The sequence below is a fragment of the Oncorhynchus mykiss genome, chromosome 10, assembly GCF_013265735.2.
Source record: "Oncorhynchus mykiss isolate Arlee chromosome 10, USDA_OmykA_1.1, whole genome shotgun sequence".
NCBI classification, from domain to species: domain Eukaryota; kingdom Metazoa; phylum Chordata; class Actinopteri; order Salmoniformes; family Salmonidae; genus Oncorhynchus; species Oncorhynchus mykiss.
The window spans coordinates 27,055,488-27,081,740 of NC_048574.1; the positions used below are offsets into that span (position 1 = coordinate 27,055,488).

Below are 26,253 nucleotides of genomic sequence, written 5' to 3' on the forward strand. Positions count from 1 at the left end.
TATGAATATGAAAGCTATACGCTAAACAGAAGTAGCTTACTGTCTGTCTTTCTTGAATCTTGCATTGCCCACTGTATTGACATTTGTTGGTGTTTTTTCTCCCTTTCCTCTTTCCCTGTGTGCTTTTCCCTGGAGTAAAGTACATGGACCTGAGGAAGTGATATATGCAGAGTGCTGAGCTCTGACGTAGCCAGCCGAAGCTCTTCGCCACCCCACCAAATCCACCCACAAGCCAAGGCTAGACTACTGGAAGCCTTGGGAAAAATGAGTTAGGACTCTAATTAGGAGTCAACCAATCAATCACTTTCCCCACATTTGTGTTCAGCAGTATTCACCATATCTGGCCAAAACCACACAGGAACACACACAACTGATTTTAAGGTGTTTGGAGGATGTTTTGATTGCTCCATTTTACCCATTGTAATTTTACACTGTTTCCCCAAAGCCTTTTTACTCTCTCGTTTGCCGGTTTCAAGTGTACGATGATGACGTTCATTAACTGTGCGTTATAAACTGTATATATTATATATATTTCATTATTTAAGATATTTTGACACAGACCTTTCAAATTCAGACTTGGTATGGTATTATCTGTTTATGGTCTCACTTACTTTAGCTATTCATCCATGGTCCTTGATTTGGCGATTCTACATTATTTTATGGAGGTAATCTGGCCATAAATGACCACCAATATGTTTGTGGAGAAACACCACTTCAACATTTTCTCAGCAAAACTCATAATTTCAGAGTAATTCTCTTGAGAATTACTGTCAAGCTCTTGTACTGTTTGTAAATAATCGTGGCATAAGAACCGTTTGTAGCTGTGGCCTTCGATCGTCTTTTTTGAAATGGCCTATTGTGTTATCTGCAGCGCCTGTGGAAATTTGTCTCACTTTGATGTAAGATACACTGAAATGTTTCCTTATTTTATGATTTGCTGTTTATTTCTTTATATTTGGGTGAGGGCCAAGGAGACCTGAAGCTAATTTTGTGTGTGATACATTTTGGATGCTTACTGTAAGTTATGTGCATGGAAGAAGCTGTTGCTAGCGCAAAGACTGCCTGACGTGCATCATTTACAGAATGATATGTTAAAGGTATTATGATTTTTGATATTGTACACAAAGGGGAGAGTTCAATTGGTACAAATACTGTATGTTGTGATCCAAATATTGTCTTCAAGGTAATATTTTAGTGGTCATTGTGTTTAGTTGAAATGACCCATTTTGTTCAGCCTGCTTACATCCGGCCATAGGACTGCAGATAGTGGACTTTTGGTAGTATGACTCCAGTAAAGACACTGCTCTCAACTGTGTGCCTTTTATGTTCAGTCTGGTTTAGTTGTGTTGTAGTGTTCTGATGCTTATGGAAGGAAGAGGTCTGGACTTAATAACACTGTTTGAATTACATTCATGTTGCCCAAAGACAGATCCCAACACGGGAAACACTTTTTCATGCCAGTATGTGGATGACTGGCCATCATGATGTGAAAAAGGTTCACTGTTGTCCACCACCAACAGTAAAAACAGCTTGTTGTGCAGTTGGCTCAGAAAACAGAAACTTGAGGGGACAGTTATACCGGCTTCCTCCCACCCTAACCGCTTTCTTTGAGTGATGTGTTTTTGTTGACAATGTAAAACAGCTACCGTTAGACAGGAATGTTTGGACCTGCACAGTTCATTATTGGTTTATAATGGTCTGATCTTGCAAACGTGAATTAAGTACAGTTCTTGTGATTTGATGCTTGCCTTTTTATAATTATTTTTTGCAAGAAAATGCCAAATAAAAAAGCTACATTTGATCTTTTTCATTATCTTTACACTAAATATTTAAAGAAAAGTTCATAGCTGAGAAGTGAAAATGTACAAGTGCATTTCAATGGCTAAGGCACGACTGAAAATACATATTTCCACTGATAGATTTAATTCACAACAGCCAAAATTGATCATAACGCACACTACACCTCACTATGGTCTATAACAGAGACCCAGAATGTGATCGAAAGGGGTGAGTTCTCCCATCTAACCACTTATGCTGTCTCCTGGAGTGAGTAGCACAGTAGCTTCAGATTTCCAGAGTGCATGCTTGGTGGGAAGAAGAGGATGTTCAACACAATAGTCTAGACATGTTGGAACAGCATGCTCTTCCAGTCTTATGATATTGGGCGGGAGGTTAGTGTTAGAACATAGACGGATACACTTCCACACTACATTCCCCCAGGAGCCGGCAGCAACCTTGTCCTGGTGCTGAGCCTGGTTGATAAGCACATCAGGTTCTGGTGATCGTCAGTCTGTCCCAGCTTGCAAGCCTTGAGGTTGTTGGTTTTGTTTGGCCATGCCTTTAGAATTTTTCCTTTTTGTACATATGTTTTGACACCATCTGAACGAATAATAATCTGCTTTTACAGGCAAAACAAGAAGACAGAGCTGGCCCTGAACTCAGTAAGTTGCTGTCTCCTGGGCACATTTGGGGGGGGGGTTAGTGAGGACCAACACAGTCCTCAAATTGCTGATTAATCCCAAATGTGCACATTCATTCAGGTGACAGACCATGTAAATAGGCCTGGGACCCCTAGACAAAGTAAGTGCAAAACAATATTATTAGGTTTGTAACAAGAGCTACATGGACCATATCTTACAGTAAAACATTTTCTATAAAATATACCAATCAAAATGTTAAAGAAAATATTGTTTATTTGAAAATCTTTAATGGCTGAGGAATGAACACATGGCAACATAATGAATGTTGAGTACATTAAAATGAATAAATAAAACACTTTAACTACACATGCAATAAGGCAATGAAAAAAGTTTGTTAGTTCTCTCTGTATGTACAGGTGAGGCGCACAATGAATTCTAACATACAATTTCACATTGTTATCTTCGATCGAACGACAAAGTACCAACTGTGCTTCCGTACACCAGTAAATTCTGCAACTATTGAGCAATGACTAGTGTGGCGTATGAGACCACAGCAATCTCTTATGACAGAGTGTCCTCTTGTGGCGAGTCCACATATGAGCGACACTGGAAAGCAGAGGCCTGAAGTCAATTCTCAAATGATTTTACAAGGAGTGGCACTTAAGTTGATGATCAAGGAATTGCAGTCAAAGTACAGCACAATTTGAAAGAAGTTAAAACCGTATTAAACTCAAGCGAAACAGATGCAGAAATATCATGGCCATTCTTTACAACTAGAAGTATCTACAACTAATAATGTGATTTAAACCTGTATTTAAATACTTTTGGCTTTGAATCCAACACATTAACACCTAACATTTCTGGTGTGAGTCCCCAAATAACCTTGGCATATTACTGCACATTGTCCAGTCTGTTGTACCCGAGTCCAGAGGACAATGACAAAAACGCAGTGTTCAACGGGGTTTCAAATTCAAAAGGAAAGAGATTTAAATGATTCATATATATGTCGAAGCCACATCATTGGGAGAGAAAAAAAACAATCCTAATCAACGTAGGTACAAAGAAAATACATTAGTTCAAAACGCATACTGAGCCACATTCTGTTTGTAACGTATGAACAAAGTGTTCTTTCCCAGAGGAGGCAGCAAAGCAAGTCTGAGGTAGTGCCAATTAAGTACTTCAGTTCACTAAATATCATGGTATATACATGACTTGGATCACTTTGTCTTCTCTGCCCAATCAATATATTATTGTCTGGAAAATGAATAGTATGGATCCGAAAAAAACAAACCCTTACAAGCAGCAGTCCAATTGCACACTGATTAGCAGAGAGCAAAATTCAGATAGGGCAGATATACTCCCTTTATTTTTAAGTATGACATTAAAAAAAGGACACTCACTTTAAAATATAAGCTATTCACAGAATTAACAATAAGGCCTAACAGTGAATGATGACAGAAATCATCATGATCAGAAATGTTACATTAGTTCACCAGTCAATGTTAGCACTACACTGAATACATTCTGAGATTACGTACACGTCATTCAGGCTTATATATTATAAGTAAACCAGGAACTAAAGCAATTTGGAGTTATGCTTACTTTAAAAAAATAGTTACTTCACCTACTGCAATTACAGTGAAATGCATGACATGGAGCCCTGTAATACTGCAATCCAACTAAAATATTCACATTCATTGGCTTTAGCACAAACCACAGAATCAAATGGTTTAGTCTCCACCTGGCGTATCTAGCTACAAACTGTATGTACGACTATGACACAATCAAGACTAACATGGTCACCATTAGGGTGAAGAGGGAGTGGGAATCATGAGTCAGGTATGCCCCAACAACAGTTACTGCTGCTGCACAATAAGTCCATAACTATTCCTTACTGTAGCCTAAGCACACCGTGTGAATTTTGGCTTACTCTACCTTGCACTCAGAAACAAGGAAATGCTTAGAGCCACACAATAAGACTGGAGGCAAGCACAAACGACCATACAAGGGTCAAAGGCTTGGCCATACAGAGGCCACGTCAAGCATTCTCCCTCTCCCTTTAGATTCTCTCACTTAGATGCCTGTGCATGGGACCGAGTCCTCTTCCCCTTCCAATTTACAGTGCTTCCAGACAGGTCACAACCAGCACAGTAGAAATGCTATCCATTATGGCACAGTGGGTAAAGGATATAGGGTGTTGTGTTGAGGCTGCTACGTGAGGATGTGGGCCGTGGAGGGGATGGACACAAACTCGCGCAGGATGTTCTTAGCCGTCTCCAGGTTGTTCTGGGCGATCATCAGGGCCTTCTGAATGTCCTGGAACGAGTAGCCCTGGCTCATCAGATGCTCTATCTCCCCGTTGATGGGTAGCGCCACACCGGGAACGGGCCCCCCTCGGGAGCCAGCTGATGGACTGGCGGCAGGGAGCAGGGCTTCTGGGGTAAGGGGGCGGGGCCGGTGGTCTGAGTTGACCCGGCGTGGGAGAGGCTTAGGGGGGCACTCGGGGTCCTGACCTGATGAAAACGTAGCTGGGAGAGAGGAAAGAACATGTTCGTGGTGTTTGATAAATATAACTCTTAACATGACAAAGCAAGAGAGGAAAAGGACTGAAAACTCTAATGCTGATTTACATACAGGCATCTATGGTAGGGCTGTCCATTGATAGGCAGCTGAAGGCTGCCGAGGTGCCGGTGACGTCAGAGAGGGTGCGCCTGGCGGGTGCTGGGGGAGCCTGGGGTCGGGGGTAGTCATACTCATCCTCCATCTCCTCTACCATATGGTGCAGGGGAACCGCAGGGGGAGGGATGAGGTAGTCTGGAGGGTGAACAAGAGGATTAAAGGGATAAAAATAGTGATTTGAATACCTGAACACAGGATATACACTACCGTTCAAAAGTTTTGGGTCACTTAGAAATGTCCTTGTTTTCCAAGAAAACATACATGAAATGAGGTGCAAAATGAATAGGAAATATAGTCAAGACGTTGACAAGGTTATAAATAATGATTTTCCATTGTAATAATAAGTGTCCTTCAAACTTTGCTTGCATCAAAGAATCCTCCATTTGCAGCAATTACAGCCTTGCAGACCTCTGGCATTCTAGTTGTCAACTTGCTGAGGTAATCTGAAGAGATTTCACCCCATGCTTGGATCGGCTTGATGGGCACTTCTTACATACCATACGGTCAAGCTGCTCCCACAACAGCTCAATAGGGTTGCGATACGGTGACTGTGCTAGCCACTCTGTTAGAATACCAGCTGACTGCTTCTTCCCTAAATAGTTATTGCATAGTTTGGAGGTGTGCTTTGTCCTGTTGTAGGAGGAAATTGGCTCCAATTAAGAGCCATCCACAGGGTATGGCATGGTGTTGCAAAATGGAGTGATAGCCTTCCTTCTTTAAGATCCCTTTTACCCTGTACAAATCTCCCACTTTACCACCGCCAAAGTAACCCCAGACCATCACATTGCCTCCACCATGCCTGACAGATGGTGTCAAGCACTCCTCCAGCATCTTCATTTTTTCTGCGTCTCACAAATGTTCTTTGTGATCCGAACACCTCAAACTTAGAAACTTGTCCATAACACTTTTTTTCAATCTTCCTCTGTCCCGTGTCTGTGTTCTTTTGCCCATCTTTACCTTTTCTTTTTATTGGCCAGTCAGAGAGGGCTTTTTCTTTGCAACTGCCTAGAAGGCCAGCATCCCGGGGTCGCCTCTTCACTGTTGACGTTGAGACTGGTGTTTTGCGGGTACTATTTAATGAAGCTGCCAGTTGAGGACTTGTCCTCTTGCTCAGTTGTGCACCGGGGCCTCCCACTCCTCTTTCTATTCTGGTTAGAGCCAGTTTGCGCTCTTCTGTGAAGAGAGTAGTACATAGCGTTGTACAAGATCTTCAGTTTCTTGGCAATTTCTTGCATGGAATAGCTTTGATTTCTCAGAACAAGAATAGACTGACGAGTTTCAGAAGAAAATTTTGAGACTGTAATCGAACCCACAAATGTTGATGCACCAGACACGCAACTAGTCTAAAGAAGGCCCATTTTATTGCTTATTTAATCAGAACAAGTTTTCAGCTGTGCTAATATAATTGCAAAAGGGTTTTCTAATGCTCAATTAGCCTTTTAAAATGATAACCTTGGATTAGCTAACACAACGTGCCTTTGGAACATAGGAGTGATGGTTGCTGATAATGTGCCTCTGTACCCCCTCATGTAAATATCCCAATAAAAATGAGCTGTTTCCATCTACAATAGTAATTTACAACTATGTCTACACTGTATTTTTGATCAATTTGATGTTATTATAATGGACAAAAAAAATGTGATTTTCTTCCAAGGACATTTCTAAGTGACCCCAAACTTTTGAACAGTAGTGTGCATTTTCCACTTGCTGAGATACATAACTGTAATCGGATTGTGGCCACATTCATTGAGATAGTATGTTTCTTGGCAGGTGTAGACATGCAAAAGACGCCAGTGTGATTCAAGTTTCATGATGGTTTTCTGATTGTACAAAGGGGATGACTTATGTAACTTCATGTGCAATCAGAAAAGTGAGAATAGAGATCCTTCATCCATCTCCATGTACCTGACTCTGGTGGCTGCTGGGGCAGGGAGGGCAGAGGGAGGGGCTCCGTAGCACTAGCCTGGATGTTACACATGGACTCATACACCTGAGGGTCCTCACAGTCCACATCACACGCCACAGTCCTAGGAGAGAAGGGGGAGGGGAGAGAGAGGTAGGGATGGAGGAAGATAAAGGGCAGAGGGAGAGGCATCAGAAAAACCTTAGTTAGGACCCTGTACTGATCATAATCAACCTGGTCACCTCATAGTGACAGTGTTGAGCACTCACCGTGAGTCGCGGTTAGTGGGTTGGAGTGGTGGTGGTGAGGGCACGACAGCACCTGCCATGGCCCAGGAGGGTCCTGCTGCAGGGAGAGAGGTGGGGCTCATGTACTCATTCTCCTCATCACTCCCAGATGACTTCTCACCAGTAGACTCCTGTTGAGGCCTAACAGAGAGCAAGACAGACTGAGCCAGGTAATACATACAACACATTGAATTACCAATCAGTCACTGAGTTACTACAGGGTATACAGACAATCTAAGTCCCAGAGAGCCTCTGATTCAACCAATCACGTCAGGAATGGAAGGCCACCATTACATTTGGGGTGGCAGGAAGCCTAGTGGTTAGCGCGTTGGACAAGTAACCGGAAGGTTGCAAGATCGAATCCCCGAGCAGACAAGGTAAAAATCGGTCCTTCTGCCCCTGAACAAAGCAGTTAACCCACTGTTCCTAGGCTGTCATTGAAAATAAGAAGTTGTTCTTAACTGACTTGCTTAGTTAAATAAAAGGTCAAATCATTTTTTAATGTTTTTTTATCTATTGTTTTAGTGCTGGACTAGAATAAAAATCAGCATTTCCCATAACTCTTCAGGGCAAGAGTGACTTCTCTCTATTGAACATCTACATTACATCCATACCACATTTTATCAATTTCTATACAAATGCCATACCCGACTGCCAGGGAGTAGATAGCGTTGGTCGCTGCTAGCGGCTTTGCTCTGTGGATGCAGTCACTGTCACTGGGTCCGTTGGTCTGTGGGGGGGCCTTGGCTACGTGCCGGGGAACCATGTAGTTGGAGGCCCAGTTGGGCTCTGGAGGGGTGCTTGGCAGAGGTCTCCTTTGAAGCCGGCCCTCTGGGGGTCCAAGGGGAGAAGGGCGTTCGGGTGGGGGAGGTGGGGGTAACTCTCGCAGGGCAGGAGGGAGGGGCAAAGGTTTGTCTCTGTGGAGGGCTGCAATCTGGGGAGAGCAGATATTAATGACTGTATGCAATACTATCTCTGGATTAGAGTGTCTGCTAAAATAGTCAAATGTAAAAATCACATGACATGCATGGGCACACCATTATATACATAAAGAAAGCTTGAATTTGATTAGGTCTTCCACTTGCCTTGGTTGTTGCTCCTTGGCCCGGGGCCCCTGGGGAGCTGGGGGGCCTCTGCTGCAGCAGGTCCAGCCTGGGGGGCACAGGGGGCAGGGGCGTCACAGGGGAGGGTGGGCGCTCCACCTGAAAACACAGGGGAGACATCAAAACAAGTAATACGTGAGCTTGTTTCTACAACATGTAGATGGAGGGAGATGGTTTTTTAGTTGTTGATTTACTGGGTGGTGTATCTAATTGGCAAATTCTGAAAACTACCAAGTCTTTTATAGATCGTCTTTTCACTTTTACCACAAGGACACAATGATGATGTGAGATGGTGTGTGTAGGAGAAATAGAGAGAACATGACAAAGCCTTGCTGGTCATAGATGGTGGCTGGTGGCCTTGCCTTGGTGCAGGCCAGCCTGCTCATAATGAGGTGGGGATCCTCCAGGCGCTCGTCATCATCCTCGTCGTTGCTGGGGGAGACTGACAGGGAGCCACCTCCTTCCACCCCGTAGGGCCCCTGGAAGCTGGCAAAGGAGGCCCCGCTGCTGCTGTTCTTGGGGTGGAAGGGGTCTACCACGATGGGCTCTGTGCCTTTAATCTCACAGCGGCAGAATGGGCAGCCCTGCCCCTCCGATTCCTGGGAGAGAGCAATACTGCAGTTTAACATAAAATCGGGCAAAGGGCTGATATCCACAAAGCATCTCAGAAAAGGTCCAAGAAATCCTGTGAACCTGTTTTAAGAAGGAAAAAAACCTCCCAGCTCAAGAGTAGGTTTTAGGATGATGTTAAGACACTGCTTAGACATGCGGCATCGCCAGCGTGAATTCTATATAGCATGCTTCAGACCACAGTGAATGTGACTGTACATCAAATGTAATGGTAAAATGTTTTATCATTTTTGCCTGACAATCACTTTGCCTACTCTTAATTATCACCTAGTGTTAACATGCACAACATTTATTTTAATCAAATGTATATGGTTAAAAGTGGAATTTTCACAATATTATTGTTATCAACACACACTCGTTGTCACTCCCGTTGAACAACTAAATCACTTTGGGACAGTAGGCATCAAGTCACTTGGCGATAATGTTGCATACAACACTATCAAAGTTAACACACGCACTATATATGCCTTCAATTGCACTACTTTTAGGCATGCCCAATTTAGAGATTTTTTTTTACAACATGTTGCGTTCCAAACGGATAACTTTAAATAACATGTAGGTAGTTAAATAATCAAGTGGTTAAGTATTTAGGCACATCATATAAAACATGTCTTGTGAAATTGTCAAAAGTGCAAGCGATACTTTTACATGTAGGTCTAGATTATTTATGGATTGATAAAATATCAAAACATTCTGAACAACTCAAAAGCAATTGCATGTGACACAGGAAACACTGACTCACTGAATCTTTCTATTATCAAGGCACCTGTTGAACTCTTAACTGGTCAGGGCAGCTTATGATGCGTCCTAAATACACTGCTCAAAAAAATAAAGGGAACACTAAAATAACACATCCTAGATCTGAATGAATGAAATATTCTTATTAAATACTTTTTTATTTACATAGTTGAATGTGCTGACAACAAAATCACACAAAAATTATCAATGGAAATCAAATTTATCAACCCATGGAAGTCTGGATTTGGAGTCACACTCAAAATTAAAGTGGAAAACCACACTACAGGCTGATCCAACTTTGATGTAATGTCCTTAAAACAAGTCAAAATGAGGCTCAGTAGTGTGTGTGGCCTCCACGTGTCTGTATGACCTCCCTACAACGCCTGGGCATGCTCCTGACGAGGTGGCGGATGGTCTCCTGAGGGATCTCCTCCCAGACCTGGACTAAAGCATCCGCCAACTCCTGGACAGTCTGTGGTGCAACGTTGCGTTGGTGGATGGAGCAAGACATGAAATCCCAGATGTGCTCAATTGGATTTAGGTCTGGGGAACGGGCAGGGCCAGTCCATAGCATCAATGCCTTCCTCTTGCAGGAACTGCTGACACACTCCAGCCACATGAGGTCTAGCATTGTCTTGCATTAGGAGGAACCCAGGGCCAACCGCACCAGCATATGGTCTCACAAGGGGTCTGAGGATCTAATCTCAATACCTAATGGCAGTCAGGCTACCTCTGGCGAGCACATGGAGGGCTGTGCAGCCCCCCAAAGAAATGCCACCCCACACCATGACTGACCCACCGCCAAACCGGTCAATCTGGAGGATGTTGCAGGCAGCAGAACATTCTCCACGGCGTCTCCAGACTCTGTCACGTCTGTCACATGTGCTCAGTGCTTTCATCTGTGAAGAGCACAGGGCGCCAGTGACGAATTTGCCAATCTTGGTGTTCTCTGGCAAATGCCAAACGTCCTGCACGGTGTTGGGCTGTAAGCACAACCCCCACCTGTGGACGTCGGGCCCTCATACCACCCTCATGGAGTCTGTTTCTGACCGTTTGAGCAGACACATGCACATTTGTGGCCTGATGGAGGTCATTTTGCAGGGCTATTGGCAGTGGTCCTACTTGCACAAAGGCGGAGATAGCAGTCCTGCTGCTGGGTTGTTGCCCTCCTACGGCCTCCTCCACGTCTTCTGATGTACTGGCCTGTCTCCTGGTAGCGCCTCCATGCTCTGGACACTACGCTGACAGACACAGCAAACCTTCTTGCCACAGCTCGCATTGATGTGCCATCCTGGATGAGCTGCACTACCTGAGCCACTTGTGTGGGTTGTAGACTCCGTCTCATGCTACCACTAGAGTGAAAGCACCGCCAGCATTCAAAAGTGACCAAAACATCAGGAAGCATAGGAACTGAGAAGTGGTCTGTGGTCACCACCTGCAGAACCACTCCTTTATTGGGGGTGTCTTGCTAATTGCCTATAATTTCCACCTGTTGTCTATTCCATTTGCACAACAGCATGTGAAATTTATTGTCAATCAGTGTTGCTTCCTAAGTGGACAGTTTGATTTCACAGAAGTGTGAGTTACATTGTGTTGTTTAAGTGTTCTCTTTATTTTTTTGAGCCTATGACTAAAGAAGCTTCATGCATTGCTTTTAGTTTTACCCATAAGAGTAGGATGTGCTATGTAGGTATAACCTCTCGTTCTCTCAGAGAATCTGTGAACATAAATTCAATCAGGAGAAACGACAGGGATTATCCAGTCGCAGTACATTTTAATGACCTAAAACATTACATTTCTACCTTTAGATTTTGTGGCATAGACAAAGTTAAGATATGAGGCAGGGGAGGTGATCAAAATAATACTCTGAGCAAAGGAGAATGTTTTGGGATTTTCACTCTCCAGACATTATTTCCTGAAGGTCTTAATGATGAAATGCCTATGTATGTTATGTTGTAAATGTGAACATGAATTATTCCCCTATTTCAGATTACTCTGACGTTTTTCTTGCGCTGTACACAGCGATTTATGAAAACTTGCTTGGTAGGTCGATGTCCTCATTGTGGTTTTACAGACGTCTTTAATACGTTTTATGTAGACACTTTATTTAAATATTTATGAAATGCATATTGTTATATTTGGTAGCACTTATTTGTTTTCCCTCAACTCAAACCCAATTTTATGGGTGAAACAGATGTGGGTGGGGCTAGGTCTACATGAGGGTGCCAATTTTAAAAAACTCAAAAGCTCTGACGAAGGCCATGGAACCGATACATAAAGCTTATTAAAGAGCAGAGTGCGGGTTTCTTTTTCTCATTTTACCCAGAGTAGGAGTAAAATGTCTATTCTCAGCACTTACGACCAATAAAATGTACAAAATGAATGTGAAACAATAGACACTCTTGCAAGATGACATAATTCTGGGAAATACCTGCCAGGCAGTGAGACAGGAGGTGCACATGAGGTGGCTGCAGGGCTCTATCTTCACATCCTTGTCATTCTCGGCACAGATCTTACATAGCTGGAATGTGGAGCCCATCTCACAGTAGAGCTCATACTGCTCCTGTAGCACAGAGAAGAGAAAGGATGAGTATCACACAAGTAAATTATACATCAGAATTGTCATCTCAGTGTATGAGATACTTCAATAGGACAAATATTTTTCTGGCCCAATTCTGATTTTAGGAAACATCTATCTAAACAGACAGTATTCTGACAAATATACAAATGTATGTTTAGGGCATTGTAAGCAATTGAAAATTACATTAGGCAAAAGTTTGAGTCACAAGTGCATCTGAAGTCTGAATTACGAACTGTAGTGAATGTTATGAACTTAGTGGATGTGAGAATGTGTCTGACCTGTGTGACTTTAATGTGGTCCTGTGGGGAGGGCTCACACAGCCCTGTTAGGTCTGGGTTCTGGGCCCGGCCGTCTGGGAACAGGTAGCTGGAGAGCGAGCAAAAAGTCTAAACATTTCAATGGCCAGTTGAAGCCAGAGGCTAATTAAATGAGCAATTATGTGATGATTGAAAGAGGTTGAAATCGGTTTGACTACAAACTACAGAGGAAACGTCACACAACAGATTTTACAAACGCCTTGACTGAACCAGAAAAGCTAGTATTTGGTCATTCTTTCATCTTAACTATGTGTAACAGTATAACTTTATACCGTCCCCTCGCCCATACCCGGGTGCGAACCAGGGACCCTGTGCACACATCAACAACAGTCACCCACGAAGCATCGTTACCCATCGCTCCACAAAAGCCGCGGCCCTTGCAGAGCAAGGGGAACCACTACTTCAAGGTCTCAGAGCAAGTGACATCACCGATTGAAACGCTATTTAGCGCGCACCACCGCTAACTAAGCTAGCGTTTCACATCCGTTACATATGTCATACTCACAATCCCTCCCTGAATCCATCAATGAGGGCCTGAAAGAGGGGCTTGTTGTGGGGGATGGTCTGCAGAATGTTCCCATCTGCAGTGACGTAGCCAATGGCCCACTGGCCCAGCCGGGTGCAACTCAGTCTGAAGATATAACTGACAGAGGCAGACCAAAGATGTGTGGTGTGAGAGAAGTTGTGTACATGTTGATGTACTTGGATGGCCTGTGATGTTTTTTTGAATGTAAGTGTACATGTCAAAATATTTACTTCAGCGTCAAGTGTATGTGTCATTGTGTGTGTGTGTCTCACCTGCCAGGCTTGTGGATGAACCTTTGCAGTCGGGCCTTAACCTCGTCGTAGGTGAGGAAGGCCATATACCCTGGGTGTGTGACAGCCAGGCTGTTCCAATTCCTCAGGAGAGATGACCACGGCTGCACAATACACACACACCACAGTCAGAACCCTTATGCAACAACAGCTTGTCTTTGTATTGACAACAAATCTTTATCCTAGTTAACAAAGAAGAACTTGTGTTCTTCACCTGATATTCACGGCAAGTTCTGGAGAGTTCTGGAGAACTACAGGGCGTGCATAATTTTGTTTCAGCCCAGCTCTAAAATCTCCTCAGTGCCTTAATGATCAATTGATTTCTAGTTGAAGCTGATGTGTAGTGATTAGAGGCTAACCGATTATGATTTTTCAACGCCGATACAGATTGGAGGAACAAAAAAGCGATACCGATTAAAATCTGACTATTTTTTTATTTGTAATAATGACAATTACAACAATACTGAATTAACACTTATTTTAACTTAATATAAAACATCAATAAAATCAATTTAGCCTCAAATAAATAATGAAACATGTTCAATTTGGTTTAAATAATGCAAAAACAAAGTGTTGGAGAAGAAAGTAATATGTGCCATGTAAAAATGTGTGCCATGTAAAATATGTGCCATGTAAAATATGTGCCATGTAAAATATGTGCCATGTAAAATATGTGCCATGTAAAATATGTGCCATGTAAAATATGTGCCATGTAAAAAAGCTAACGTTTAAGTTCCTTGCTCAGAACATATTAAAGTTGGTGGTTCCTTTTAACATGAGACTTCAATAGTCCAAGGTAAGAGGTTTTAGGTTGTAGTTAATACAGTATTTATAGGACTATTTCTCTCTATACCATTTGTATTTCATATACCTTTGACTATTGGATGTTCTTATAGGCACTATAGTATTGCCAGTGTAACAGTATAGCTTCCGTCCCCCTCCTTGCCCCTACCCGGGCTCGAACCAGGAACACAGACAACAGCCACACTCGAAGCATCGTTACCCATCGCTCCACAAAAGCCACAGCCCTTGCAGCGCAAGGGGAATAACTACTCCAAATCTAAAAGCGAGTGATGTTTGAAACCGTATTAGCGCACACCCAGCTAACTAGCTAGCCATTTCACATTGGTTACACCAGCCATTAGGCTGATAGGCTTGAAGTCATAAACAGTGCTGTGCTTGTGAAGAGCTGCTGGCAAAACGCACAAAAGTGCTGTTTGAATGAATGATTACGGGCCTGCTGCTGCTCAGTCAGACTGCTCTATCAAATCAGACTTAATTATAACATAATAACACACAGAAATACGAGCCTTTGGTCATTAATATGGTCGAATCCGGAAACTATCATTTCGAAAACAGAACGCTTATTATTTCAGTGAAATACGGAACCTTTCGGTATTTTATCTAACGGGTGGCATCCCTAAATCTAAATATTCTTGTTACATTGCACAACCTTCAATGTATGTCATAATTACGTAAAATTCTGGCAAAATAGTTCGCAATGAGCCAGGCAGCCCAAACTGTTGCATATACCCTGACTCTACGTGCAGTAAACGCAAGAGAAATGACAATTCCACCTGGTTAATATTGCCTGCTAAACTGGATTAGTAGTTATAACTAGAGATTATGATTGATTGTTGTTAGATTTCCTATTGTTATGAAAACTTGAAATCGGCCCTAATTAAATCGGCCATTCCGATTAAATCGGTCGACCTCTAGTAGTGATGGTTGAGAACAAAACGCCTTCACACCCGGTCTCATTTAGAACCGTTGTGTACATTTTACACTAAATATTGAGATTTATACATTTGGCACATGCCATGAACACGCATGTTTTCTGTTTATAAAATCAGACCTGTCGTCAAACTGTATCCGTGAACAAGCATAAGAACTCTGCATGAAAAACACCCTTCAGTTTTTATGGTGACAAGAAGGTCCTTATTTTTTGTATACTTTGGTAGTATCTAAAGGGAATAGCAATGGCAAACTTGATTAAATGCCTTCAGAGGTGTTGGCAGAATGTTTTCTTTTGCAGTTACATTTGCTGTAGCTTGACAGTTTCTGAAAGACAAAAACAATTAAATTGTTGTGCACCTGTAAACAGATCATTCAAATTCAATGATGTTTTGCATTTACTTTTTCCAGAACCTAAATAAGCTGCACTGCCCACAAATTCTGAAACATTCTCTACTCAGAAAAAAAACAGTCTGTTCTACTGCGCTTTGGATTGGACAGCATAGACCAAAATACTTTAAAATAGATTATCTATTTCCTACTGTGAAGTGGGTTCAATTAAATGAGAGATGGGACGAATGGTAGCCCATCTTAAATTGTTGTAGGCCTATTGGCTATTTTGCGAGTATGAAACCATCAGAAGAGTTGAAGAACTTATTCTGCAATGATCGTGGAAAAAAAACAAACAGGAAATAGATCAAATTAGGTTTTTGCTCTTCTCACTAACAGAAAATGATTGCATCTGGTTATAACACTGAACAAAAATATAAATGCAACATGCAATGTGTTGGTCCCATGTTTCATGAGCTGAAAAAAAGATCACAGACATTTTCCATATGCACAAAAAGCTGTGCAGCTTCATTAAATTGTACCCGCAAAACACCAGTCTCAACGTCAACGGTGAAAAGGCAACTCCGGGATGCTGGCCTTCTAGGGAGAGTTGCAAATAAAAATCCATCTCAGACTGGCCAATAAAAATAAAAGATTAAGACGGGCAAAAGAACAGACACTGGATAGAGGAACTCTGCCTAGAAGGCCAGCATCCCGGAGTTGCATCTTCACTGTTGACGTTGAGACGGGTGTTTTGCGGGTACTATTTAATAAAGCTGCCAGTTGAGGACTTGAGGCGTCGATTTCTCAAACTAGACACTAATGTTCAGTCGTGGCCAAGTTTTGAGAAATGACACGAATATAAATTTCCTAAGTCTGCTGCCTCAGTTTGTATGATGGCAATTTGCATATACTCCAGAATGTTAAGAAAAGTGATCAGATGAATTGTAATTAATTGCCTCTTTGCCATGCAAATGAACTGAATCCCCAAAAAACATTTCGACTGCATTTCAGCCCTGCCACAAAAGGACCAGCTGACATGTCAGTGATTCTCTCAACACAGGTGTGAGTGTTGACGAGGACAAGGCTGGAGATCACTCTGTCATGCCGATTGAGTTTGAATAACAGACTGGAAGCTTCAAAAGGAGGGCGGTGCTTGGAATCATTGTTCTTCCTCTGTTAAACATGGTTACCTGCAAGGAAACACATGCCGTCAACATTGCTTTGCACAAAAAGGGCTTCACAGGCAAGGATATTGCTGCCAGTAAGATTGCACCTCAATCAAACATTTATTGGATCATCAAGAACTTCAAGGAGAGCGGTTCAATTGTTGTGAAAAAGGCTTCAAGGCACCCAAGAAAGCGCAGCAAGGGCCAAGACCATCTCCTAAAGTTGATTCAGCTGCGGGATCTGGGCACCACCAGTACAGAGCTTGCTCAGGAATGGCAGCAGGCAGGTGTGAGTGCATCTGCACGCACAGTGAGGCAAAAACTTTTGGAGGATGGCCTGGTGTCAAGAAGGGCAGCAAAGAAGCCACTTCTCTCCAGGAAAAACATCGGGGACAGACTGATATTCTGAAAAGGGTACAAGGATTGGACTGCTGAGGACTGGGGTAAAGTAATTTTCTCTGATGAATCCCCTTTCTGACTGTTTGGGGCATCTGGGAAAAAGCTTGTCCGGAGAAGACAAGGTGAGCGCTACCATCAGTCCTGTGTCATGCCAACAGTAAAGCATCCTGAGACCATTCATGCGTGGGGTGGCTTCTCAGCCAAGGGAGTGGGCTCATTCACAATTTTGCCTAAGAACACAGCCATGAATAAAGAATGGTACCAACACATCCTCCGAGAGCAACTTCTACCAACCTTCTAAGAACAGTTTGGTGACGAACAATGCCTTTTCTAGCATGATGGAGCACCTTGCCATAAGGCAAAAGTGATAACTAAGTCTAAACATACAGGCTCCAGCTCAATTCTCAAGGCTAATTTGAGAAAGTAATTTTGGTTTCTGTCTGCCCAGACAGACTGTGCCAACACTTGTAGCCTCTGTGCACACAAAGTCGAAGGAACTACTGTAAAGGCCCCGCCCAGTTGAGAGACATCCAATAGAGGACGTACTGACTGTACTTTAACCACCCCACCCTAAATTATGATAGCTGCTCTATCTCTAGCTTTGTACTCAAACGTCTTTATTGCCTCTGATGGAATAAAAGGTACCCATGTTTTGTTAGCTTCTACAATTAACTATCTACACAGCAGTTGAGCTCTGTAAACATTTGGCTCCTCAGAGAACTTTGACTGCATGAAAGGTAGTTCATTACTTGCGATACGATATGAATACGATAACTGCTACAGTAAGTGGTCCTGAATTGACTTAATGTAAGTCACTTTGTATTAATTTAGGAGATGCTCTTATCCAAAGTATTATGATAGTGAGTGGGTCAGCAATGGGAATTGGGAGCAGTGAAAGCAGATTCCCTACATATTGGTGGTGGAAGGGGTGTAAAACTATTTTGGTAGTGGATGAGTTGAGTTTCCACCATTCAATCTAAAGTGCTTTAGGCACCTGGAAAAGTTATTAAAACCCATCCATCATTATTTGCGTTTGAGAAATCATTACCTGGAAGAGCCTGGTGAAGATGTCAAACTCGAAGACGGAGATGTAGTCGTTGCATGTGAGGTCGATGGTGGACTTCAGAGCCATGGCCTCCAGGCCTGAGCTGATGGGGTGGAACTCATGAAGAGCCTGGCGGAACATCCTCCATGGAACAATGGTCCTACAGAGAGGAGAGGGTTTAGTGATACAAAAGTAGTAATTATCCCCAGGCTTGTTTTTAGTTGAGCGTTTGTTTAATTTTAACCCCTTTTTAAATATGGCATCCCAACTAAGGACATTTTATAAGATAACGGAGGCCCCCCAAAAAAACTCACTTGTCACCAAAAGACCTCCTCCAGAACTCGGCGGCGTCTGCTTTGGTGATGCGGAAGTTGTCTCCTTGGAATAGGCCATTAGGAAAGATGGCTTTTAGCTCAGCCAGCATGTGGCTGAATATCAGCGACAGCTTGGTCAAGTTCCGCCTATGAAGAAAAGGTATGTCATCTTAGCGTCCTCAGACAAACCTCATCCCTGAAGTTGACCAATGTATTTTCTTGACTTTGGTACCCCCAGGTCAAACATTTAAGGCTAGGTAGTATAAGCCTAGTCTTTCAGGACTGGATGCCTTTGAGTTGGGGTTGGTATTCAATCATTCAGTTGTAAGAATGTGTGATGAGCTTCTTAGAAGTGTCATCTGCTGAGAACCCATTGCAAAGGCACACAACACCAAACTACTAATCAATGTGTATGTTAACCTTATTTATGACCAAACTATTGCATGCGGTATATGAGTACTAGCATGTCAGTTTATTATAATGGCACATGCATTTGTGCTACTTGTGAGTCAGAAGAATCCCTGATAGCATCATTGCTTCCACAGAACTAGAATGAGATATTTATGATAGCTAAACTGAAACTAAAGTAAACAGGATGGGTTTTAGCAATGTATTTCTGAGTAGAGGAAATATACCCTAAAAAGAGCTGTTTGTTTAGCTTAAGGCGGTTCTTACATCCCCACTTTCCTTTATGCAACATGACCTGCAACTAAATAATAAATGCCCAATTCATATTTTCTAGTCATTTTTGTTGTGGCTAAAATGGCAAAAAATATTTTCAAATAACACGTGCCTAATTAATGGAACATTGGTTTGAGGTGTGAGGTAGTTTCTTGGAAATCGTAGTCAGCATGCAGCACTCTGCCTATCACAAACCAACATGGAGATTCAAAACACTGATAACAAAGCATCTCCCACCAGGGCCATGGGGGGGGGGGGGGGGGGGGTCCTGTTTTGAAGCTTAACTGCGCTTACACTTCCCCGCAAGTGGTAGAAATGTTTAACGACCCACATTAACTAAAAAACCAAGACATCATATGAGAAACCCCACCGAAAATAAGACATACCAGTAATCTTGACAACAAGAAAGGAAACATTTGATAGGATCACCTAGGCCTACTTTTCAAGTTGGGTTCTAGCCGTTGCGCTAATTTTGACCTCACCTAGTTATACAAATCAACAACTATACTGAGCAAAAATAAAACGCCACAATTTAAAAGATTTTACTGAGTTAGTTCATATACAGTACATTCGGAAAGTATTCACACCCCTTCACTTTTTCCACATTGTTACATTAGCATGAATTATTTTTTGCTCCTCAATCTACCCCATAATGACAAAGCAAAAACAGGTTTCTATATCTATCCATCTATATGTATATGTATATATATAGTGCCTTGCGAAAGTATTCGGCCCCCTTGAACTTTGCGACCTTTTGCCACATTTCAGGCTTCAAACATAAAGATATAAAACTGTATTTTTTTGTGAAGAATCAACAACAAGTGGGACACAATCATGAAGTGGAACGACATTTATTGGATATTTCAAACTTTTTTAACAAATCAAAAACTGAAAAATTGGGCGTGCAAAATTATTCAGCCCCCTTAAGTTAATACTTTGTAGCGCCACCTTTTGCTGCGATTACAGCTGTAAGTCGCTTGGGGTATGTCTCTATCAGTTTTGCACATCGAGAGACTGACATTTTTTCCCATTCCTCCTTGCAAAACAGCTCGAGCTCAGTGAGGTTGGATGGAGAGCATTTGTGAACAGCAGTTTTCAGTTCTTTCCACAGATTCTCGATTGGATTCAGGTCTGGACTTTGACTTGGTCATTCTAACACCTGGATATGTTTATTTTTGAACCATTCCATTGTAGATTTTGCTTTATGTTTTGGATCATTGTCTTGTTGGAAGACAAATCTCCGTCCCAGTCTCAGGTCTTTTGCAGACTCCATCAGGTTTTCTTCCAGAATGGTCCTGTATTTGGCTCCAGCCATCTTCCCATCAATTTTAACCATCTTCCCTGTCCCTGCTGAAGAAAAGCAGGCCCAAACCATGATGCTGCCACCACCATGTTTGACAGTGGGGATGGTGTGTTCAGCTGTGTTGCTTTTACGCCAAACATAACGTTTTGCATTGTTGCCAAAAAGTTAAATTTTGGTTTCATCTGACCAGAGCACCTTCTTCCACATGTTTGGTGTGTCTCCCAGGTGGCTTGTGGCAAACTTTAAACAACACTTTTTATGGATATCTTTAAGAAATGGCTTTCTTCTTGCCACTCTTCCATAAAGGCCAGATTTGTGCAATATACGACTGATTGTTGTCCTATGGACAGAGTCTCCCACCTCAGCTGTAGATCTCTGCAGTTCATCCAGAGTGATCATGGGACTCTTGGCTGCATCTCTGATCAGTCTTCTCCTTGTATGAGCTGAAAGTTTAGAGGGACGGCCAGGTCTTGGTAGATTTGCAGTGGTCTGATACTCCTTCCATTTCAATATTATCGCTTGCACAGTGCTCCTTGGGATGTTTAAAGCTTGGGAAATCTTTTTGTATCCAAATCCAGCTTTAAACTTCTTCACAACAGTATCTCGGACCTGCCTGGTGTGTTCCTTGTTCTTAATGATGCTCTCTGCGCTTTTAATGGACCTCTGAGACTATCACAGTGCAGGTGCATTTATACAGAGACTTGATTACACACAGGTGGATTGTATTTATCATCATTAGTCATTTAGGTCAACATTGGATCATTCAGAGATCCTCACTGAACTTCTGGAGAGAGTTTGCTGCACTGAAAGTAAAGGGGCTGAATAATTTTGCACGCCCAATTTTTCAGTTTTTGATTTGTTAAAAAAAGTTTGAAATATCCAATAAATGTCGTTCCACTTCATGATTGTGTCCCACTTGTTGTTGATTCTTCACAAAAAAATACAGTTTTATATCTTTATGTTTGAAGCCTGAAATGTGGCAAAAGGTCGCAAAGTTCAAGGGGGCCGAATACTTTCGCAAGGCACTGTATATATATATATTTTTAAAAAATATATTACATTTACATAAGTATTCCGGCCCTTTACTCAGTACTTTGTTGAAGCACCTTTGGCAGCGATTACAGTCTTGAGTCTTCTTGGGTATAACGCTACAAGCTTGGCACACCTGTATTTGGGGAGTTTCACCCATTCTTCTCTGCAGATCCTCAAGTTCTGTCAGGTTGGATGGTGAGCATTGCTGAGATGTTCGATCGGGTTCAAGTCCGGGCCAATCAAGGACATTCAGAGACTTGTCCCGAAGCCACTCTTGTGTTGTCTTTGCTGTGTGCTTGGGGTCGTTGTCCCGTTGGAAGGTGAACCTTCATCCCAGGCCGAGGTCCCGAGCAGGTTTTCATCAAGGATCTCTCTGTATTTTGCGGTGTTCATCTTTCCCTCGAGCCTGACTAGTCTCCCAGTCCCTGCCGCTGAAAAGCATCCCCACAGCATGATGCTGCCACCACCATGCTTTACCGGAGGAATGGTGCCAGATTTCTTCCAGATGTGACGCTTGGCATTCAGGCCAAAGAGTTCAATCTTGGTTTCATCAGAACAGAGAATCTTGTTTATCATGATCTGAGAGTCCTTTAGGTGCCTTTTTGCAAACTCCAAGTGGGCTGTCATGTGCCTTTTACTGAGGAATGGCTTCCGTCTGGCCACTCTACCATAAACGCCTGATTGGTAGAGTGCTGCAGAGAGAGTTGTCCTTCTGGAAGGTTCTCCCATTTCCACAGAGGAACTCTGTTAGTGACCATCGGGTTCTTGGTCACCCTGACCAAGGCCCTTCTCCCTCGATTGCTCAGTTTGGCCAGGTGGCCAACTCTAGGAAGAGTCTTGGTGGTTCCAAACTTCTTCCATTTAAGAATAATGGAGGCCACTGTGTTCTTTGAGACCTTCAATGCTGCAGAAATTATTTGGTACCCTTCCCCAGATCTGTGCCGACACACTCCTGTCTTGGAGCTCTACGGACAATTCCTTAGACCTCATGGCTTGGTTTTTACTGTGCTATGCACTGTCAACTGTGGGACCTTGTATAGACAGGTGTGTGCCTTTGCAAATCATGTCCAATCTACTGAATTTACCACAGGTGGACTCCAAGTTGTAGAAACATCTCAAGGACGATCAATGGAAACAGGATGTACCCGAGCTCAGTTTCAAGTCTCATAGCAAAGGGTCTGAATACTTATGTAATTCAGGTATGCTTTTTATAGCTTTCTAAAAACTTGTTTTCGTTTTGTCATTATGGGGTATTGTATGTAGAAAAAAATATATTTAATACATTTTAGATTAAGGCTAATGTAACAAAATGTGGGAAAAGTGAAGGGTCTGAATAGTTTCCGAATGCAATGTAAGAAAATCAGTCAATTGAAATAAATTAATTTGGGCCTAATCTGTGGATTTCACAACTGGGAATATATATCTGTTGGTCACAGATACCTTACAAAGGTAGGGGCGTGGATCAGAAAACTAGTCAGTATCTGGTGTGACCACCATTTGCCTCATGCAGTGTGACATCTCCTTCACATACAGTTCATCAGGGTGTTAATTGTGGCATGTGGAATGTTGTCCCACTCCTCTTCAATGGATGTGTGAAGTTGCTAGATATTGGCAGGAACTGGAACACGCTGTCGTAAACGTTGATCCAGAGCATCACAAACATGCTCAATGTGTGACATGTCTGGTGAGTATGCAGGCCATGGAAGAACTGGGACATTTTCAGCTTCCAGGAATTGTGTACAGATCCTTGCGACATGGGGCCGTTCATGCTGAAAAATGTGATGGCGGCGGATGAATGGCACGTCACTGGGCCTCAGGATATCGCCACGGCATTCAAATTACCATCAATAAAATGCAATTAATGTTCGTCGTGCCTAGTTTATGCCTGCCCATACCATAACCCTATCGCCACCATGGGGCACTCTGTTCACATGAGCAAACCACTCACCCACCCAACACCATACACATCGACTGTGGTTGTGAGCCGGTTGGACATACTGCCAAATTCTCAAAAATGATGGAGGAAGCTTATGGTAGATAGAAGAACAGATTCTCTGGCAACAGCTGTGGTGGACATTCTAGCAGTCAGTATGCCAATTGCACGCTCCCTCAAACTTGAGACATTTGTGGCATTGTGTTGTGTGACAAAACTGCACATTTTAGAGTGGCCTTTTATTGTTCCTAGCACAAGGTGCACCTGTGTAATGTAATGTTCATGCTGTTTTAATCAGCTTCTTGATATGCCACACCTGTCAGGTGGATAGATTATCTTGGCAAAGGAGAAATTCTCACTAACAGGGATGTAAACAAATTTGTGCACAATTTGAGAGAAATAACCTTTTTGTAAACACCAGGCAAAACAAAGAAATGAGCCAACATAACATTGCTGACTGTACACATTAATATTTATATAAATATCTGTACTGATTCATGCTAGCTGTGTATGGAACATTTCTGGGATCTTTTATTTCAGCTCATGAAACATGGGACCAATACTTTAAATGTTGCATTTATATTTTTGTTTGGTTTATAAACTATTGCCTTGAAGAAACAACATGTTGGCTATAGCAGAAACAGACTGGCTATCAGCAGGCGCAATATACCCCTCCATTTTACCTGGGTTGAGAGTTCTCCTCATACATGCGCTCCTTGGCCTCCTTGAACAAGCTCATGGTCTGCTTGATCTTATTGGTCAGGTTCTCCATCACCACCCGGAAGTACTCATTCTCCCCGAGCGTCTCTATCTTGCCCTCGTAGCGTGACAGTATGGTGCGGAGGTGCTGGTAGGTGTCTGGCAGTAGGTCCAGGATGTATGGGGGGCTGTTCTTCAGGGCCACCTTAGGGTTCTGGCACAGACGCACCACCTGTGTGGGAAAGGGAGGGTGAGACGAGGTCGGAGGAAACTGGAGAAAGCAGCGCATACCAGAATGACTGGTCATATAACAATGGGTTCTCAGATGTTTCTTTTTCCCCACCCCTTTATTGCTTTTTTAAAAGCTTACACTCTCTGCTCTACATCTGTCTATGCATGGGCTGTGTCAACACTTGATCTTTGTCAAGACAAAAACAAACTGTATTGGGTCATAATAATTGCTCAAGGTAAGTGGTTAGGAGAGCAAGTCTGGCCCTAGAAATTACAAGAACTGAAAGTGTCACTAGTAATATCATGCGTACACTGGGATGGAATTAAAACAACGACACAGGATACAGATGCACTTGTTTTGTTCTGCCTTTATGATTTATGATAATATGTTCTATTGCTTGTGTGGGCCAACTGCATGAATGGGGAAGATGGATATTTGAATGTAGAGACAGAATAAGCAGTCAGGACATATCATGATACACAGTGTGAGAGTAAATTTGGGGTATGAGTGACCTGGATATTTACATTCAAGTGGAGAATTCAACATTTACATTGTGGCTCCTGCTTGTGGTTAAACCAATTATTTACAGTCTGGATGATGTTTGTAATTCAACTGGTTCATTCAACCAGGCCTAGCCAGTCCCTTGTTATGGTCTCAATTGTCTAATGACAGTACACCAAGTAGTCCTCATCTTTGTTTTTAAGAAAATATAATTCAAAAGTGTTGATATTTTTACCACACCAGTAGTAGGAAAGGGAACATACAACCTCAAATGATAGGCCTACACGATTGTATGACAAATATATAAAACATGACAAAATAATTTGGTATTGTTGTTCTGGTTGAATAGGCCATTTGACACAGGGATCAGGTACAATTGTGTTAATTCAAGCCGAGTCAGTGAGCAAAAAAATAAATATTGAAAAAAAATTGAAAATAGACTTAGTTGTGAAACTCAATAGCCAAGTGTCTGCCTGCCAAAGACAACTTGTACACTGTTGAAATCAAAATACTAAACATTGCTCAATTAGCATAATTTGTGAAATTCGCGACATTTGGGGGAACAACGTATTGGGATACCATTTTATGAAGAAAAATAACTAATGTCTGAAAACATGCTTCATTTTGCAGAATAAATAGTATTTACATGATTAGTGGTGGTAATTGTTCCCCTCATTTAGAAAAAAAATACTGTCAAATTGTATCTCTTATATTCTGTGACCTATTGTTTTGCTATTGCTACACTATGGACATTACAGTAAACCTGGCATTTCATATGTTAAGTATTCTTGCAATTTAAATGCACTTCCCATAAGACCAGAGAGGAAATTGGATGGCTTGTTACCTACCTTATCCATAAGTTTCCAGCATTTCTCCACCATTTTCTTGTCTACCACTGCAGGTTGGTGAGGCTGGAGAAGCTGGTGATGGGGCTGAAATGCGTCCTTCATCAAGCCGATGAGACCTGCGCCCCTCCTCGGATTTCCTGCCATGCTTCTGTCGTCGGCCGGGGGAGAACCCCGAGGCGGTCAATGAATGACAATTCTGGGCACGTATTTACAGACAACTGCCGTGATTACTGTCTCTATTGTTATCTGATAAAAATAGTAATAATCACACAAACCTTGCTAGACGAAGAAAATCGTGAGCTTGCTAACTAGCTAATTTAAAGTCCTCATCCGCCTTCTCATTTCGCCGGAAAAGACAGGGGTTTGCATAACTCAACCTCCTGCCTGTTTTTTATTTTATTTCTGACCCGTCTGTTATCTTTGGAGACAGGTAAATACAAAGGCGTACATCTTCAGACATTCAGCTAAATAGGAAAGTAACTACTATTTGTCTGTTTTCTTCCTATGTTTCAGCCTTTTTTTTTGCCTGTAGAGTGAATTGGCTAACTTCCGGCTTGGA

At 42.4% G+C, this 26,253-nt stretch overlaps 2 protein-coding genes across 3 annotated transcripts in view; one reads left to right on the forward strand and one right to left on the reverse strand.

The window, feature by feature from the left end:
* Nucleotides 1-1,801, forward strand: part of LOC110533570 (cell surface glycoprotein MUC18) — a 67,985-nt gene extending 66,184 nt beyond the window's left edge. Inside the window, exon 16 of one of the 2 annotated variants that reach the window (XM_036989978.1) lies at nt 136-1,801. In XM_036989978.1, the coding sequence (XP_036845873.1) occupies nt 136-138 (3 nt within the window). In that variant the 3' untranslated portion in view covers nt 139-1,801. The remainder of the gene's footprint in view (nt 1-135) is intronic. The other variant, XM_036989977.1, reaches the window with a different exon arrangement.
* An 874-nt stretch (nt 1,802-2,675) lies between these two features.
* Nucleotides 2,676-26,253, reverse strand: LOC110533571 (E3 ubiquitin-protein ligase CBL). The gene is made up of 16 exons (XM_021617915.2): nt 25,970-26,253; nt 25,695-25,842; nt 24,098-24,345; nt 18,466-18,612; nt 18,155-18,311; nt 13,457-13,578; nt 13,164-13,301; nt 12,620-12,707; nt 12,192-12,323; nt 8,755-8,991; nt 8,375-8,491; nt 7,937-8,223; nt 7,272-7,430; nt 7,005-7,126; nt 5,055-5,234; nt 2,676-4,948 (listed from the first exon to the last, which is right to left on the reverse strand). Exons 2-16 carry the CDS (start codon nt 25,836-25,838, stop codon nt 4,632-4,634), a joined length of 2,595 nt encoding a protein of 864 aa, XP_021473590.2. The 5' UTR covers nt 25,839-25,842; nt 25,970-26,253; the 3' UTR covers nt 2,676-4,631.